At 46.2% G+C, this 14,954-nt stretch overlaps 1 protein-coding gene across 1 annotated transcript in view; it reads left to right on the forward strand.

Moving 5' to 3' along the window:
• Window positions 1-6: 6 nt before the first annotated feature.
• Window positions 7-14,954, forward strand: part of Synm (synemin) — a 25,148-nt gene continuing 10,200 nt past the window's right edge. The window contains exons 1-2 of the mRNA XM_015492992.2: window positions 7-483; window positions 5,455-5,579. Of these exons, the coding sequence (XP_015348478.2) occupies window positions 163-483; window positions 5,455-5,579 (446 nt within the window). The 5' untranslated portion in view covers window positions 7-162. The remainder of the gene's footprint in view (window positions 484-5,454; window positions 5,580-14,954) is intronic.

Raw genomic sequence — 14,954 nt, forward strand, 5'->3', positions numbered from 1 at the left:
GCCGGACGCCGAGCTGGGCGCTCGAGCGAGCGCGCAGCAGAGCGCTTGGCGCGCGAGCCGCCCTCGAAGCTCTGTTGGGCCGACTTCAGGCTGAGCGCCGCGGCCTCGACGCGGCCACGAGCGCGACGTGCGGAGCTTCGCTCTCGCGCCTCCAGCCTGACCATGCACTACCGAGCCCGCGCCGCCGGCCCCGCCGCGCCCCCGCCGCGTCTGCAGGAGGTGCACGACAGCTACGCGCTGCTGGTGGCCGAGTCGTGGCGGGAGACAGTGCAGCTGTATGAGGACGAGGTGCGCGAGCTGGAAGAAGCGCTGCGGCGCGGCCAAGAGAGCCGGCGCGAAGCCGAAAAGGAGGCGCAACTCTGCGCCAAGGAAGCCGAGGCGCTGCTGCACGAGGCGCTCGAGCTAGAGCAACTGCGCGCGCGGCTGGAGGATGAGCTGCTGCGGATGCGCGAGGAGTACGGGCTGCAAGCGGAGGAGCGTCAGGTCCGTGCCCGGAATGTCCCTCTCTTCCTGTGGCCCCAGCTGGTCACCATGCTTACGGTGTGGGTGGGAGAGCGGGGTTCCAGGAACCGCAGCCAGTTCACTCAGGGTCGGAGCGCGGCATCAAGAGAGGATAGGGCCGGCTCAAAGGGTACCCAACACTTTGCGGCAGGAGCCTTCAGGGTCCAGCACCTTGCCAGCCTTGAAAGAAGAGTGTGGTCCATTGGTCCTTCAACTCTGCAGTGGTCTAGCTCGGAGTAACAGGTCCCGTGGCTAGCTCAGTCCCCATCATCTTGTTAGGTTGGCAACCTGAGGGTATTTTTGTTGTTGTTTTTGCGGTAGTGGGGATTGAACTGAGGGTCTGGCACATGGTAGTCAAGCGCTCTACCTCTGAGCTACAACCCCAGCCCTATTTTTTAATTTCGAGTCAGGGCCTTGCTAAATTGCTCAGGGCTGACCATGAACTTGCAATCTTGCCTCAGCCTCCCAAGTAGTAGGGATCACAGGCATTCACCATGGGGCACAACTTTAAATTTTGACATGACTGGGCACATCCCAACAAACGACCTTCTTGGCTTTAGGTTTTCCCAATCGCCTGTGCTTTTTATACCTAGTAAACTTGGACCCAAAAGTCAACCAAGAAATTTCTCTTGACTTCCAGAATTGACAGCACATTCCTATTTGGATATGTCAGTGTGTTGGGACGTTTCAAGGCAATGGCAAGTCCTTACGTGGAGGCCTCCCAATCTTAAGTTGGTTTCCAAAACGGTTTTTATTTTGCCAGAATTATTTCTCAGATAGTTGTGGCTGCCTTATTTGTTCTTGAGAGGAGCAGCAACTATTTTGCAGGAAAGGTCCAGAGTCATTTTGCTCACAGTATGAGCTGATGTCAGATCTCTGGGTAATATAAAAGTTGTGGGAAAGCAGGTCCCTGTGGTGGATGTTATTACAAGTGCAGACTTCTATAAACAGTTACTATTTCAGAGAAGCAACGCCCTCACCCTCTGAACCCAGCAGGGTCACCTGTGGTTGATTTATTGTCTGTACACCCAGTCCAGTCTTAGTGTTTGGCTCTGGCCCTACCTAGCCTCAGCCAGGGTTAGAAATGTTCCTAAATCTGTAGTTCTAAGAACAATAGTTTGAAATAACATCAGCACAATTTCAGAAAGATTTTAAGGGAACAGTTTGCAGCTTAACAATTTATGATATGGTGATTTTGTGCTTTTTTTAAAAAAAATTAGAAGTAAAGGGCACTTGTGGGTATTGATATGGAATGATTGATGTGGCAGATATCTACAGATAGTCATCAAATATCTTATTATCTTTGGTTCCCTGCACTGTGCTAGAGTTTCAGTATCCAAAGAGCTAAAGACTAGATGGGCAGTCATAAAAAGTAATATGGGACTAAATTGTATGAAATTTTGTCTTTTGGGTTGTGGGCTTTGTTTGTCTTCATTTCATAGGTCAATTTTGGCTCATTTCAGACCTTTAAGCTCTGGTTTCAGTGTTCTTTTTAGCAACAGAACCCTTCACCTCTAATGAAATCTTCAGAGGAACATCAAATCTCAGGTGAAAACAGAGTTCACCTGGCTGGAAGAGAGATGGGGACTTGGAAGTGTAGTTAGAATCACTGTCCATTTCTTTCTCCATATAAGGACTCTGACCACCTAGGGAAGTTCTTCCCTGAGGTCACACCTGACTCAGAATAGGACCCCATCCTTAACTCTCTATCCAGTGATATCTCTGTCTTGTTGGAATTTGCTTCTTTCCCCTAAAAGTAACAAGGAAAGAACAGTTTGATAAGGACCTGGTTTCTTGGTATTTTTTTTTTTTAGTCCCAGTTTATGGAATGTTACTAGTTATTACTTTATCCTTATCCTGAATCTTTCTCCAGTCAGCAACGATATCTCAAATTGTACTCCAAAAGATTAAACACCATAAAAGTGCTCAGAATTATGTTAAAGGTATTTATGATTTAATCCCAAGCCTCTACTTTATTCAGATTCCATACAAGCTCAGTCTATGGAGGCTAAAAGCTGCTTTAACTGATTTCCTGTTCTCAGTGTTTTATTACTAACAGTTAACTTCTATCAAAGTGCTTCTTGTAGCACAGGTATCAAACACTTCATGCATATTCACTCTTGATCTTTACTCCAAATCGTAGCCCTATTTCATAGATGATGAAACGGGCATATAGATCACCTAGTCTGTAGGTAGCTAAAACAGGGTACTCCTGAGGTTTGATGCCTGAACAACCAATCACTGGGTCACATTTCCTCTCTTTTCATCTAAGAGAAACCTCTTAAAGGGGTCAAATACCCATCTGTGATTGTAAGATATGAGTATAGAGTTTAGGGTGCTGTCTGGGATAGAGCTATAAATGCTTAAGTAGCATCCAATTTATGCTTATTATTATTACTACACTTAGTTTTTGTATTTTGAGTGAGGTAATCACAGTATTTAAGTCCTTTTAAGCTCTAATGTTCAGAATTGTGAGTGACTCGGACATTTGCAAGCTCTTCCTATCCTGTCTGTATGATATGCTCAACAAGGGGCAGCTTAGAAGATTTGGTAGAGTGAGTTAATTCTCTTGACATGAACAGCAGAGCACTTTCCCTGGTGTGGAACTTGATTTTACCATCAGTTGTGATGGTCTCCTAAAGCTCTCTCCATTGCAGCTGGAAAAACTGACATCTCTCCCAGGTTTTTTGCAACATTAGGTGAAATGGCTTTGCTTGGGCTGGAATTAGCATCCTGTGCCTGGTTTCTAGCCCTCCAGGCTGGTCCTTAGCTTGAGAACTTCTAGCAAAGCAGAGTCCATGTCTGAAGCTTTGTTCTATCACCAAGATTAGTTGTGATTTTGGGAGAGACTATTGGGAGTCAATAATTCTTACTTGTTCATCTTCCTGCTTCCAAAAATCCAAGAATTTTTCTTTGACAATTTAGGAAGAGTTGACTCACATGGAAATGTGGTTGGAATGATACTAATTTCAGCTTAAGCTCTGTTTCATTTTCCTCATTTGGTGGGGCGTAGCAGTCTTCTGTGTGTTTGGGGCAGGGAGAGAGAATCTTTGTGCACACCCCTTTGGTGTAGCTGAGCCTTCTTTATCTGCTCAGGAGGTTTGTGGGTAGAGAACTGAGTTCATCTGATTTTTTTTTTCTAAGTAATCTAGCAACACTTGAACTTTGTTGTAAGGAATAAATTACTACAAATTCTCAAGTTTACTATATTAGAAAAGATAGATGTTGTGAGCACACATACACTCATTCACATGTATTTGTAGCACATTTTATATTATAACCTTGTACCTGAATTTATATTCCCTGTAGAACAGGGTAACATAGATGTTAATACTGGGACTTACTATAGAATGTGTGAATGTCATGGCTAAATTTGGCAACTCTGTCACTAATCAAGGCTGTCATGTGGTTTGCTTTGGTAAACTGCTTTATCTGCGTATAATGCTAGCTTTGGGGTCTGTTAAGCATATTCATCCTGAGTCATTAGTCAGTGGTTCTTAAATTTACTCCTTTGCTTTAAAAGTTAAGTGTGTTTTGCTTTTAGTTTCTAGCACCTGTTATATATCAAGAGAATCTAACACAGTCATCAGCTTAGAAATGAAACTGTTGTAGAAAGCAAAACTGTTTACATGCTGATCTTGCATTTTAGAATGATAAATCCAGTGTGAGATCTTGGTTCAGATCATTCTTTGGTTTCATAGACACTACACATTTTTCTGGACTCTCAGTAACTTGCCAGATGCTTAGGATGGTGGCTAGATTCTAGCAGCAATGAAAATACATTTATTTCCCCAATAGTCTTATAGTTTTCAAATTCTATAAAGATAAGTGCTTATAAGTGTGGTTTAGTTTAGTTAACTGTGTTCGAAAATACTGCTACTTTCCATTCCATACCAGAAGTTATAAGTATATGGACTAATTTCAGGGTTTAAATGTTTGCTTGGTTAATTATTCCCTAGAGTGACTAATTAACAACTATGATGAAAACACAAAGTGTAGAATGTACAAATGAGGCCATTGTGTGCACTAACAAAAAGATATTGTGGACCCAAAATAGTACATTTTGAAGAGGGTAATATCATTTTGATCATTTTATCTTAAGTGAAATTCACCATGTTCCCACTTGTAACAAGTGTTACAAATGTGCTATGTGACTGGCATTTGAGGGGCATGTGTCTGGAAGCTGAATGCAAAGGGTAGTGATGTCTCTTGTCTAAGGAGGGACAGGCCAGGTGAAGGTAATTAGCCAGGCATGAAGGCACCATGAGAGTGCTTATTAACTAGCTGCGCAAGAACAATCCAGAACAATAATTTTTTCCAGAATATATTTCTTTCCTGATAATTTTAAAGTAGTTTCTCTAGGTGAAAAAAAAAAAGAACTCTGCATCAGTTTACCTGATAATTATTGGAGAAAACATAAGTTTTAGGGAAATTTCAGTTCATATCTGAGTGTCTCCAGTTTTAAGTATTATAACCCCCCTGATTTCTGGTTGTGGCTTTCAATTGCATATCAATTGACCTGTTGGATACATTGGCTTTCCTAAGTAGACTGCTGCCTGAAATTATAGAGATGATTTAAATAAACACCTTAGCATTCATTATTATCAGAGCATCTGAGCAGAGAAGCCAGTGATCTATCAAAATCCTTCATATGCATTAAAAAAATCTTCCAGGGGCTGGGGTTGTGGCTCAGCGGTACAGTGCTTGCCTAGCACATGCGAGACCTTGGGTTTGATCCTCAGCACCACATAAAAATAAATAAATAAAATAAAGATTAAAAAAATTTTTAAAAATCTTCCATATAGAAGAGAGACAATATTTGAAACCATCCTTGCAATTGATCACCTGTTTAATAAGACTGGAGGTTTTTCACTTCCTTTTATACCCTGAACTGTTGCCACCTTCAGTTCAACCTTGTTCTTGGATCTAAAAGCCCTTCTGTTCTCTTCACAGAGGGTGATCGATTGCCTGGAGGATGAGAAGGCGGCCCTCACCTTGGCCATGACTGACCGACTGCGGGACTATCAGGAACTTTTGCAGGTGAAGACTGGCCTCAGTCTGGAAGTGGCCACCTACAGGTAAGGATGCTGTGCAGGTTTGTCTTGAAGCCAGTGGTATAAACTCACTGAAGCATCTCTGTGGCTTTGTGATAAGCAGAGAGCATCCTTTTCCATGGCCAGGTGAAGAGTCAAGTCCTCTATGGCTGAAAGGATGAAGAGGAAGAGCAAGGTCTTGCTCAGATCACTGGCCAGGGGTCCCTCAGGGTTGGCAATAGCTGAGTCTCACACCTTTGCCTAGTGTTTCTGCATCTTCTAAGAGCTTTGTACATGTCAACTCACTAGATCCCAGGAGTTGGATACCTTGTTTATAGAGGAACAAACTTAACTCAGAGAAGTTGCAGAGCTAGAATATAGAGTGCCAGGATTTGGACCCAGGACATCTGAATCCATCTGCCTGTTGTGCTGTTCCTTCAAATTCCAGGGCACTGATGCACACACCCTCACCCCCAGCATCAGTCTGGCCTTGAAAAACTGCATCTGCACTATGAGATTAGCATGGAACTCTTGGGCAGCTGGTTTCGTCAAGGTGTTGACTTGAATTCAGTATAACCAATCCAGATGGAAAGGTCACAGAGCACTCAAAGAGGCAGGGTAGGCAATGCCTGCAGAGAAGTCAATGGGTCCTCTGAAGAACCTACTTTGTGTGACCTCTCCCCAGGTGGTCATCAACCTTTGGTTGAGATGGTGCCCCTTACTTTCTAGCAGCTTCATGCTCAGAAGGGCCCCAAAGATCAGCAACGTATTATGGAAGGACAGAGACCCGGGTTCCCACTGGTAACAATAGTAACAATGCCAACATGATGCAGTCGGTACTGCCTGTCAGACATGGTGCTCAGTACTTAGCAGCTCTGCTCCTTGTCACTCTCTGAGGTGAATGCCAGGCAAACCTTTTATAGGTGAGTGAGAAAGGCCTGGAGTTCAGGGCTGCAGGCCAGTGGGGAGGGCTGGAGCCAGCTGAGTCTGATCCCAGGTCTGTGCCTTTCTCACCAAATCATGGAAAGTGGGCACAGTGCCCACTTCATTTGCAAGATTGTAGGTGTGAAGAGTTTGGAAAACCACCCTGGCAGACGAAAGGAAAGCATGGTCATCAGTGCCGTGTTGCGATGATATCATGCTTAACAACTTTTGAGAAAGTTGACCTTCCTCCCACCCAGACCTTATTTAAGGTAGTGGATGGACACAGCCTCACAGGGAAGAGGGGCTGATGGTGGTGTTGCTGGGGCTAGAATTGCTCCCACTTGTGACTTCCCAGCAGTGGCCATTGCCCCTGCCCCTGCCTAGTTGGCAGTCATCCCCCTGTGGGCTATCTCATTGCAAATCTCATGTGAAAGGGAAGGGACTGGGGCTCTTTAAAGCCTAAGGCACATTTTTCTGTGTTTCTGACCAAGGCCAGCTCTCAAAGATCTTCAACCCTTCCTGGCCCAACCCTTCCTGGAACCTTCACAGTGGAGGAGAAACATTAAAGTGATCATAAATAACAAAATTACATGACTATCGTTTCCAAATATAGATTTGTAATTTATAAATGAATGTATAATTTGATAAAGTAAACATAAGTAATAAAATGAAGACAGTGAATGTCATAGTCCAACACTGGAGACTTTCATCAAACCCTGTTGGCCTGTTTGTAGCCAGAAAGATTAGGCATCCAGCTTGGCAGGTGGATAGGAGAATGAGACCTTTCAGTGCCAGAAGACAGGAAGGTCACTGCCTTTGTCTCCTGCCTGATAAGTGGTGATCAGGAGTAAACATGAGGCTGGGCTTGGGACCTTGGATACCAAGAGAAGAGGAGACATGGTCCTGCCAAACCCCCTTTCAAGCAGGGTCTGTGGTTGCTCCCTTTTCCCTGTCACCAGCATTGCTGTGTGGGGCTGGAGGTGCTCATCTGCCTAATATGCAATCACAAGTTTTTTCCTGCAGTATGAATGTTGATTGCACCAGCATCTAAGTGGTTACAGGAGAGATGCTCAGATGCAAGATGGATTCTCAGCCTGAGCTGCACCAGGGAACCCCTGAAGACCCTGAGAGGGCATTGACCCAGCCCAGAGATTCTGATTGGATTGGTGTGGGGTAGGACCAGGTGTGGTGGTTTTAAAACCCCTCTAGGTGATTGTTGGGCACTGCCAGCATAGAGAACCACTGGTCCAGAGCTTCCATGCTTAGAGGATAGTCTGCACCCAGTCACAACTGCAGCATGATTGTAAGCTTGTTGGAAATGCAGAATCTCAGGCCCATCTCCAGCCTACTGGATCCTGAAGGGCCTTATAAAAAGATGCCAGGTGATTTGTGTACACTCTGCAACCCCGGAGTGGGGGCATTGGTAAATGCTAAGCCTGTCCCATAGCAGTCTGGAGTAGGAGACCAAAGATGGATTGCTGTTAGAGAGGGGAAACTATGGGGTGTTGTACAGGCTCACACTGGGCATCAGTATGTCTGCAGCATGTGTGGCCAACCACTCAGGGTCACATTGGATCTGTCTAGGGTCACAGAATCCTGTAGAGCCTCCTGAGAGAGGCCTGAATTAGATGAAATTTGAAGCTCTGAACATCCTAGATAAGCAACACTCATTCCTTGAATCCTTATTTTGCAGATTCATGTCAAAATGAATATTCTAATTCTTTCCAATGTATTGTTGTAAAAATTTTCAAACATAAGAAAAGCTGAATAAGCACTCCTGTACCTGCCATCTGGATTGTCCAATGAACTAAATTTGCTTTATCTCATGACTGTCTACCTGTATATCCCTGTGTCATCATCCATCCTGTTTCTGATGCATCCTAAAGTAGGCTGCCTGCACCTCTGATTGTTACTGCGTGACAGGTCATGATAGCTGCCTTTTGTTGAGTACTTGCCATGTCTTAAGTGCTTTGTAGATAGTATCTCCAATTTTTATAACTTTTCTGCCAAGGCTTATTTTGCATGTGATGAAACCCAAGCTCCAAGAGGCTGTTACTTAAAAGATCACACAGCTAGTAAGTAGAGAGCCCGAGATTCTAACCTCAGATCTTAAGCCAGGGCTTTGCCTCTTCATGCCCTGCTGACTGTCCTGTTACACAGAAAGGTGTTGGATGTAGTGGGATGTTGTAGGTAGAAGATGGTGAAGACTTTGCCCCTGTCCTCAACTGTAGGATGATGCAGTTCTAGTGCAGTGGGAGCCCATGCGGCATGCAAGGAAGGCTTCCTGGAGGAGACAATGCTGGGTTCCTGTGGGAAGGGAAGCCCATATGGAAGGGCTTTCCAGGCAGAAGGAATACTGTGTTAGTTTTGCATTGCTGCGACCAAAAGATATGACAAGAGCAATCCACCTAAATATCATGGTAGAAGGGTATGGCAGAGGGAAGCCACTCTACTCATGGCGCGTGGTGACTAGGATACAAAGAAAGTGATGAGATAGGGGTCACAGGGAAAATGGACCCTTTCAGGGCATGCCCCTACTGACCCACCTCCTTTAGCTCTCCCACCTGCCTACGGTTCCTACATCAGTCCATTTAAATTAGGATGGACTGATTAGGTTACAGCTCTCCCAATCCAATCATTTTACCTCTGGACAATTCTTCATTGATACAGCTTTTGGGGGATACCTCATACCAATCATAACAAGCATCTCCTGGGTGGGGACCTAAGGACTGAGCTAGCATGGCCTATGTGGCAATGCCAGGCATTTTGGAATCCCTGACCAGCTTGGTTTTGGGGACCTGTCATGGAGGATTGTGAGTAATGGATAGACAGGAGCCTGTGAGGCTGTCTTATGAGGTGGGATGTGGGGCCCTCAGGCTGCTTCAGAGATACAGGACATGTAGGATTCAGTGCTGGACTCGGGATTGAAAAGGTATGACCTTTGTGGCCTTGGTGTTAAGAATCCTAAGCTGTAGATAAGGGGGCGTGGACCTATGTAGCCTTGTGTATGGTAGGAAACAAGTATAGGTTTCTGGAGATCACAGGGGTTGTGAGACTTGGAGAAGTCTTCTGGGAGAAGAAGAGATTAGCCAGGGTCTTGAAGGATGTGGGGGAATTTGCACAGATATGGAGTGGAGGAGGTGACAAGTAGGGGAAATGTGGTAGGAGGGATATTGTTTAGGTAAAATGTCAGACAGGATATGAAAACGACAGAACACACATTCTCAAGGAAGTACTGGAGATGGTTCACTGCCAACTGAAAGAGGTTAATAAATATGGTTCAGTGACAAAGAAATTTTCAAAGAACATGGAATTTGGGTTTTTCCTTGAAGTCAGTGGGGAAAGCAGGGACTTAGGAATTGGACCAGCAGAAAGGGATCAGAAGGGAGCTCCAGGTAGGTAAGAATAAATCAGAAAATGAGTAGAGGAAGGAAACCCAAGGTAAGTGAGCAGAGATCCGGGAAGGTGGTTGTGCAGGGGCCTCAGATATCAGGCTGCTGAGTTGGGGCTTTCTGCAGCAGGCCGGAGCAGTCCCCGGACCAGCAGCATGGAGTGGGGAGACAGCCACAGGCAGGTGGGGAGCTGGGGGCCTAGGTGTGGAGATGGAGGGGTCTGTGGGCAGGAGGCAGGGAAGACTCAGGAGTCTCCTCCATTGGAGTTCTGGTAGTGAGGGCCTGATGTAAGTGACCATGGCAGCCACAGCAGTACCTGGCTGGCGCGGGAGTCAGCAAGGAGCCTGAGGGACTGTGGGTTTTCTGGGCAGGAACATGTGAGAAGTGTGCCACCCAAGGGTGCTATTTCAAACTAGACCACCCACCACAGAGCCCTCTCCATAAATAGGTGCTTACAAGGAATTGGTGGTTGATAATCTGAAGATGACAAAAATGAGAGCAATAGCCAGAACCCACAGTGTCCCAACCCATCTCTCTGTGGCATGAAGATCTAGTCCAGCTGCTCTGGGCTGAGAACGGGTGGAAGCACAGTTAGAAAATAGGTAGCTCCCCTGCACGGCAACGGCGACGGCAAACTTATCGTCAGCAAGAACCCATTAGAAAAATACAGTGGGAAAATAAAAGGTAATCAAAAGTGAAAGAACAAAGGCAAGAAAAAACTCAGGAAAAAACTAAAAGCAGAAACTGCAAATCTGAGGAATGAGGAAACTGTACAATGGATAACAGGAAGAAGGCTCATCCTGGATTTTTGGTCTGGGTGACAGACGATGCAGTCTTGGTCAGATAAATGCTTACACCCTATATACACGTATGATCACATTCTGGTATGACTCAGTGCCGTGTACAGCCAGAGGAATGAGAAGTTGTGCTCCATTTGTGTACAATGTGTCAAAATGCATTCTACTGTCCTGTATAACTAATTGGAACAAATTTTAAAAAATAAAAAAATTCTTATAATGTTTTAACGTTTATTTTTTAGGGGGAAAGGAGTAAATCATATGATGGTTGCTCTATATTTCACCTCAAAACAAACAAACAAAGAAAAGCAAGGCCAGAATGATTTCCCAAAAGAAAAAGCCTGAAAAAAGTTTTGCCTAGCCAGCTATGAAACTGTAATGCGGAAATGTACTGACTGGGGTCTTTAAGGCAAAAGTCCTTTTAAAAGTTTAATTTAGAAATAATAACATCAAAAAACGTTCTTGTGTGTCTGCACAGGGGGGTTGTGAAGCTTCCAGTGGGCAGTGAGGGTGTGTTTTAACTGGGGGACAAGGCATTTTAGTCTCTAGTCTAGCCTTTACTACTCATGAAGCAGCACAGATAACTTCTAATGCTTGCAATCTCATCATTCTCCTGATATTTCTGGTTGCTCCGTTATTTTTTAGGTCACTTGTACCTTTTCATATGTGTTCAAAGGAAAATATTTCTTAAGGGGTTCTCAAGGTCTGAGAGAAGTACATTTCATTTTCTAAAAGTTAAATCCTACTTTTTTGGGTGAGCACAGTGGCATGTACTTGTAATCCCAGCTGGTGGGGAGCCTGAGGCAGAAGGATGGTAAGTTTGAGGCCCAGCCTGACAACCTAGTGAGACCCTATCTCAAAATAAATTCAAACAGGGTTGGGGATGTGGCTCAGTGCAGGAGTGCTTGCCTAGCTAGTGGGAGGCTCTGGGGTCAATACCCAGTATTGCAGGGACTTACTTGCTCTCTAGGTGACATATTTGGAATGAAGAAAAATCTTATAGTTTTAACAATATATAATTGAGAGGATAAACCAATATGTTTGGTTGCTATCCAAATAAACAAACTAACACCCAGTCAGCCATAAATTTAAATGATCAAAAGTCTCTTGCCTTCTTAACTCACTTTAGTTAACTGAAAATCGTTTTACTTCTGAGGTTGAAGAGGAGGTAATGGTGGTGATGATGTGATAATTAACATTCACTGAGCACTTACTTTGTGACAGCTATTGTTTTAAGAATTTCCACTTGTTTACTTGATTACCACCACAAACCTGAGTTCTCCCCATTTCAGAAATGGGGAAACTGAGTCAGAGCAAGTATAAGTGGTAAAACTAGGACCTGGTGGGTCCAGGATTTGAGTGCAGGTTTTCTGCCTCCAGAGCTTGGTCCCTTATGCACTTGTTGTGCTGCTTTTTCCTGTTCTATGGGTAACCTTTGTGTCTCTGTTAGACTCCCCACACCCTCCCCCCAGGCTCCCTGCACCCAGGTCTCTAGTATGTATTTTAGGATGGGATTTAATACTGATCACAGAGAGAATGGTGGGAAATGGCCCAGCACCACCACCTCCTTGTTATCCTTCACATAAAGCCCGTGTCCTTCTGACCCCTTTAAACTGAGTCTCTCCTCCCTTCTACGCTGCAGTCTTCCTAGTCAAGTGACCTCCTATGGGCCAGGGTCTCCGGTGATCCAGGCAGCCCTTCTCCATCTGAGGAGTTCACCTTCCATTATGTGTAATGAGGAGGCTGAGGCAGGCAGCTCGGAGGCTCCTCTCCCACCTCTCAGTGTCCCCAGCCTCCCCTTCCGTCTTCCATAGCTCCACTCCTGTGTTTAGCTAGGTAATGCCATGTGAGCCATCCACAGGCCCCAGGGCCAGGGCAGGCTCCATACAGAGAGTGCTTCTAGAAACATCCTCTGCCTGTCCCTGTCCCCTCCCTCTTGTCCTCATTTATGGGAGGTGTACGGTGCGGTGGCCTTGTGCCCACAGTGCTGAACAATAGCAGATATGCCTTGAAATTCCATTAGGATCATCTATTCCGTGCAGACAGCCCTGCCTTGGGGCCAGTTAGGATGCTGGGTGGCCCATTAGGGCCTGGAGCCTGGCCAGAGGCCACATTACAGCACTATGGGTTTGTGCTGGACTTCTTAATGAGGCCAGAGTCCGGGGTTTTCCCGAATGTTTGCTTGTTTTCCTGCTTGAGGGGCTGCCAACCGGTGGGGCTCTGTGAAAGGCTCACTAATAGCCTGTGATTCAGGGGTTGGCGCCCCTCGCGGTCTCCAGGGCCTGGAGGCAGTTCTCCTCCACCACTCTCAAAATAACCAGGTTTGGTGGGCGCCTCCGAGAATGCTCTGTGCTTTCCTTAAAGAAACAGTGGTTTCTGAAACTGTTCCTTGAAGAGTGTTAGAGGGAACCTCCTCAGAGGTTTTGTTTCTGCCTTTGCCCTGTTAGTCTCAGGAGCTGAGTTTGACAGGGGCAGGATTCCATGCCTGCCACTGAGGTGCACATGCTGCTGGGGCATGAATTAAATGACCAGTATCCAGCTGTGCTCGTCAGACCTGTGCTGGGCACACAGGGTAGAGGGAGTGACATGTGCCTTGCTTCTGGGATCCAATAATTGACGGAGGACACAGATGAGGGGCTCTTGAAGGAAAGCACTGGGGGCTGTTTTGGGTGAAATCACAGGAGACGTTGTATTACTTTCATGAATGTGGTCTGGAGGGTCGGTCTGCAGGATTTGTATTTTTCTGAAATTTGTATGAAATGCCACTGTCTCTGGCCTCGTGGGAAGGCCTACTTCATGCCAGGGGAAGGGTTGGGCAAGCCGGCTGCTTGGGTTTGTGGCTCACTGTTTTGGTAAGCTGTGGTCCCCTGGCCAAGGTGCCATCTCTATACTCCATCCAGCCTTCTGTAGAGCAAAGCTGCCAATCAAGACCCTGCATAGTGGGGCAGCCAGGAGCGCATGAGTGAGTGGGCATGAGAGGTAGAGCTGAGCTGGGTGCTGAGAGTTGGCCAGAGATAAGAAAGGTCCTGGGTGTGGGAGGCGTTGGTGCTGCTTCTCAACCCTGTCCCGGACCACATACCTGTCTTGTGTACCTTAGCACTCTGCTCAGGGTCCTGAACTCAATAAAAGCTTGGTGGTCTAAATTTCCCCTCAAAGTAAAACAGAACAACTCTCCTTTGCGGGATGGAGGTAGACATAGCTCCCCCCAGGGAATCTGTCATCTCTCCTCTGGGGCGTGCCATTGATGTCTTCTGCTGGCCTGAACTCCTCACAGGCACCTTTTTTCCTGGTTCATCCTGATGAGAGGGCCTGGGGCACCCTAGTCTTACTCTGGAACCTTGAGCAGGATCTGAACTACAACTTGGCCATCTCCCTGTGCCCTCCTCTGGCCCCCTTAGCTGTAGGATGCTACCTTCTCTGCTGTTGTAATTCTGGGGTGCAGACCCCTGGTGTCTGGCTTTTATTCTGAACATTTCTCTTATGATACAGACCTCAGAATTTTCTTGGTGATGGAAGCTGTTTGTGTTCCTGGAACCTAAACTGCTTGGTCATGAGGGTGTGGGATTAATGGGAGGTGTCCTGTTTCCTGGCTCCCATCCTGAGTGGAAGGGCTGGGGCTCTGGCCTCTGGTGTTCTTGCATCTGCACACATTGCACTTCAGTGTCTGCTTCTGTGGCAAGCCCACCCGTGCATACCTCAGCAGACCCCTCTTTGCCTTCTTTGCTTTGTTCCAGCTCCCACTGAGTTTCTGGCCTTTGTGGGGATCACTATGGTTAACTCAGTAGAAATAAATCTCAGTGTGGTTTGCCTGAGCTGCCAAGTCCCTGCCAAGAGCTGGGCTCCCTCCTCTGTTTTCCTGCCCGACTCTCAGTAGTAATATCAGCATTTCCAAGTGGGCTGTGGTTCTGGTTGCCCTTTGCCATATACAGTGTATTTCTGGGAACTGGGGTTAGTGACATCACACGTTGCTCTAGCAACCAAACAACTGTTGCGCCCACAGCTACCAGCAGCCTTGGGGGGCCTCTGGAGCCACCAGTTGATTGGCAGCCCTGTGCTAACCCCGACCCTACCAGTATGCCGGGTCTGTTGGGCCCACGCCCACCACAGTGCCGGATCTGAAATGGTAGATGTGAGCAGCAACTTAAAGAAGACACCGTAATTTTAGAATCTTGCTGCTAAGCATAGCCAAAGAAATCACCTAGATGGGTGCTTTCCATTATTTTACTATAAGAGACAGCAGATAGCAGATAGGGTCCTCAGGTCTTCCTTTTCCTTCCTGCCTGCCTCCCTCTCTCCCCCCCCCCCCC

The sequence above is a fragment of the Marmota marmota genome, unplaced genomic scaffold (assembly GCF_001458135.2).
Source record: "Marmota marmota marmota unplaced genomic scaffold, marMar, whole genome shotgun sequence".
Taxonomy (NCBI): Eukaryota; Metazoa; Chordata; class Mammalia; order Rodentia; family Sciuridae; genus Marmota; species Marmota marmota.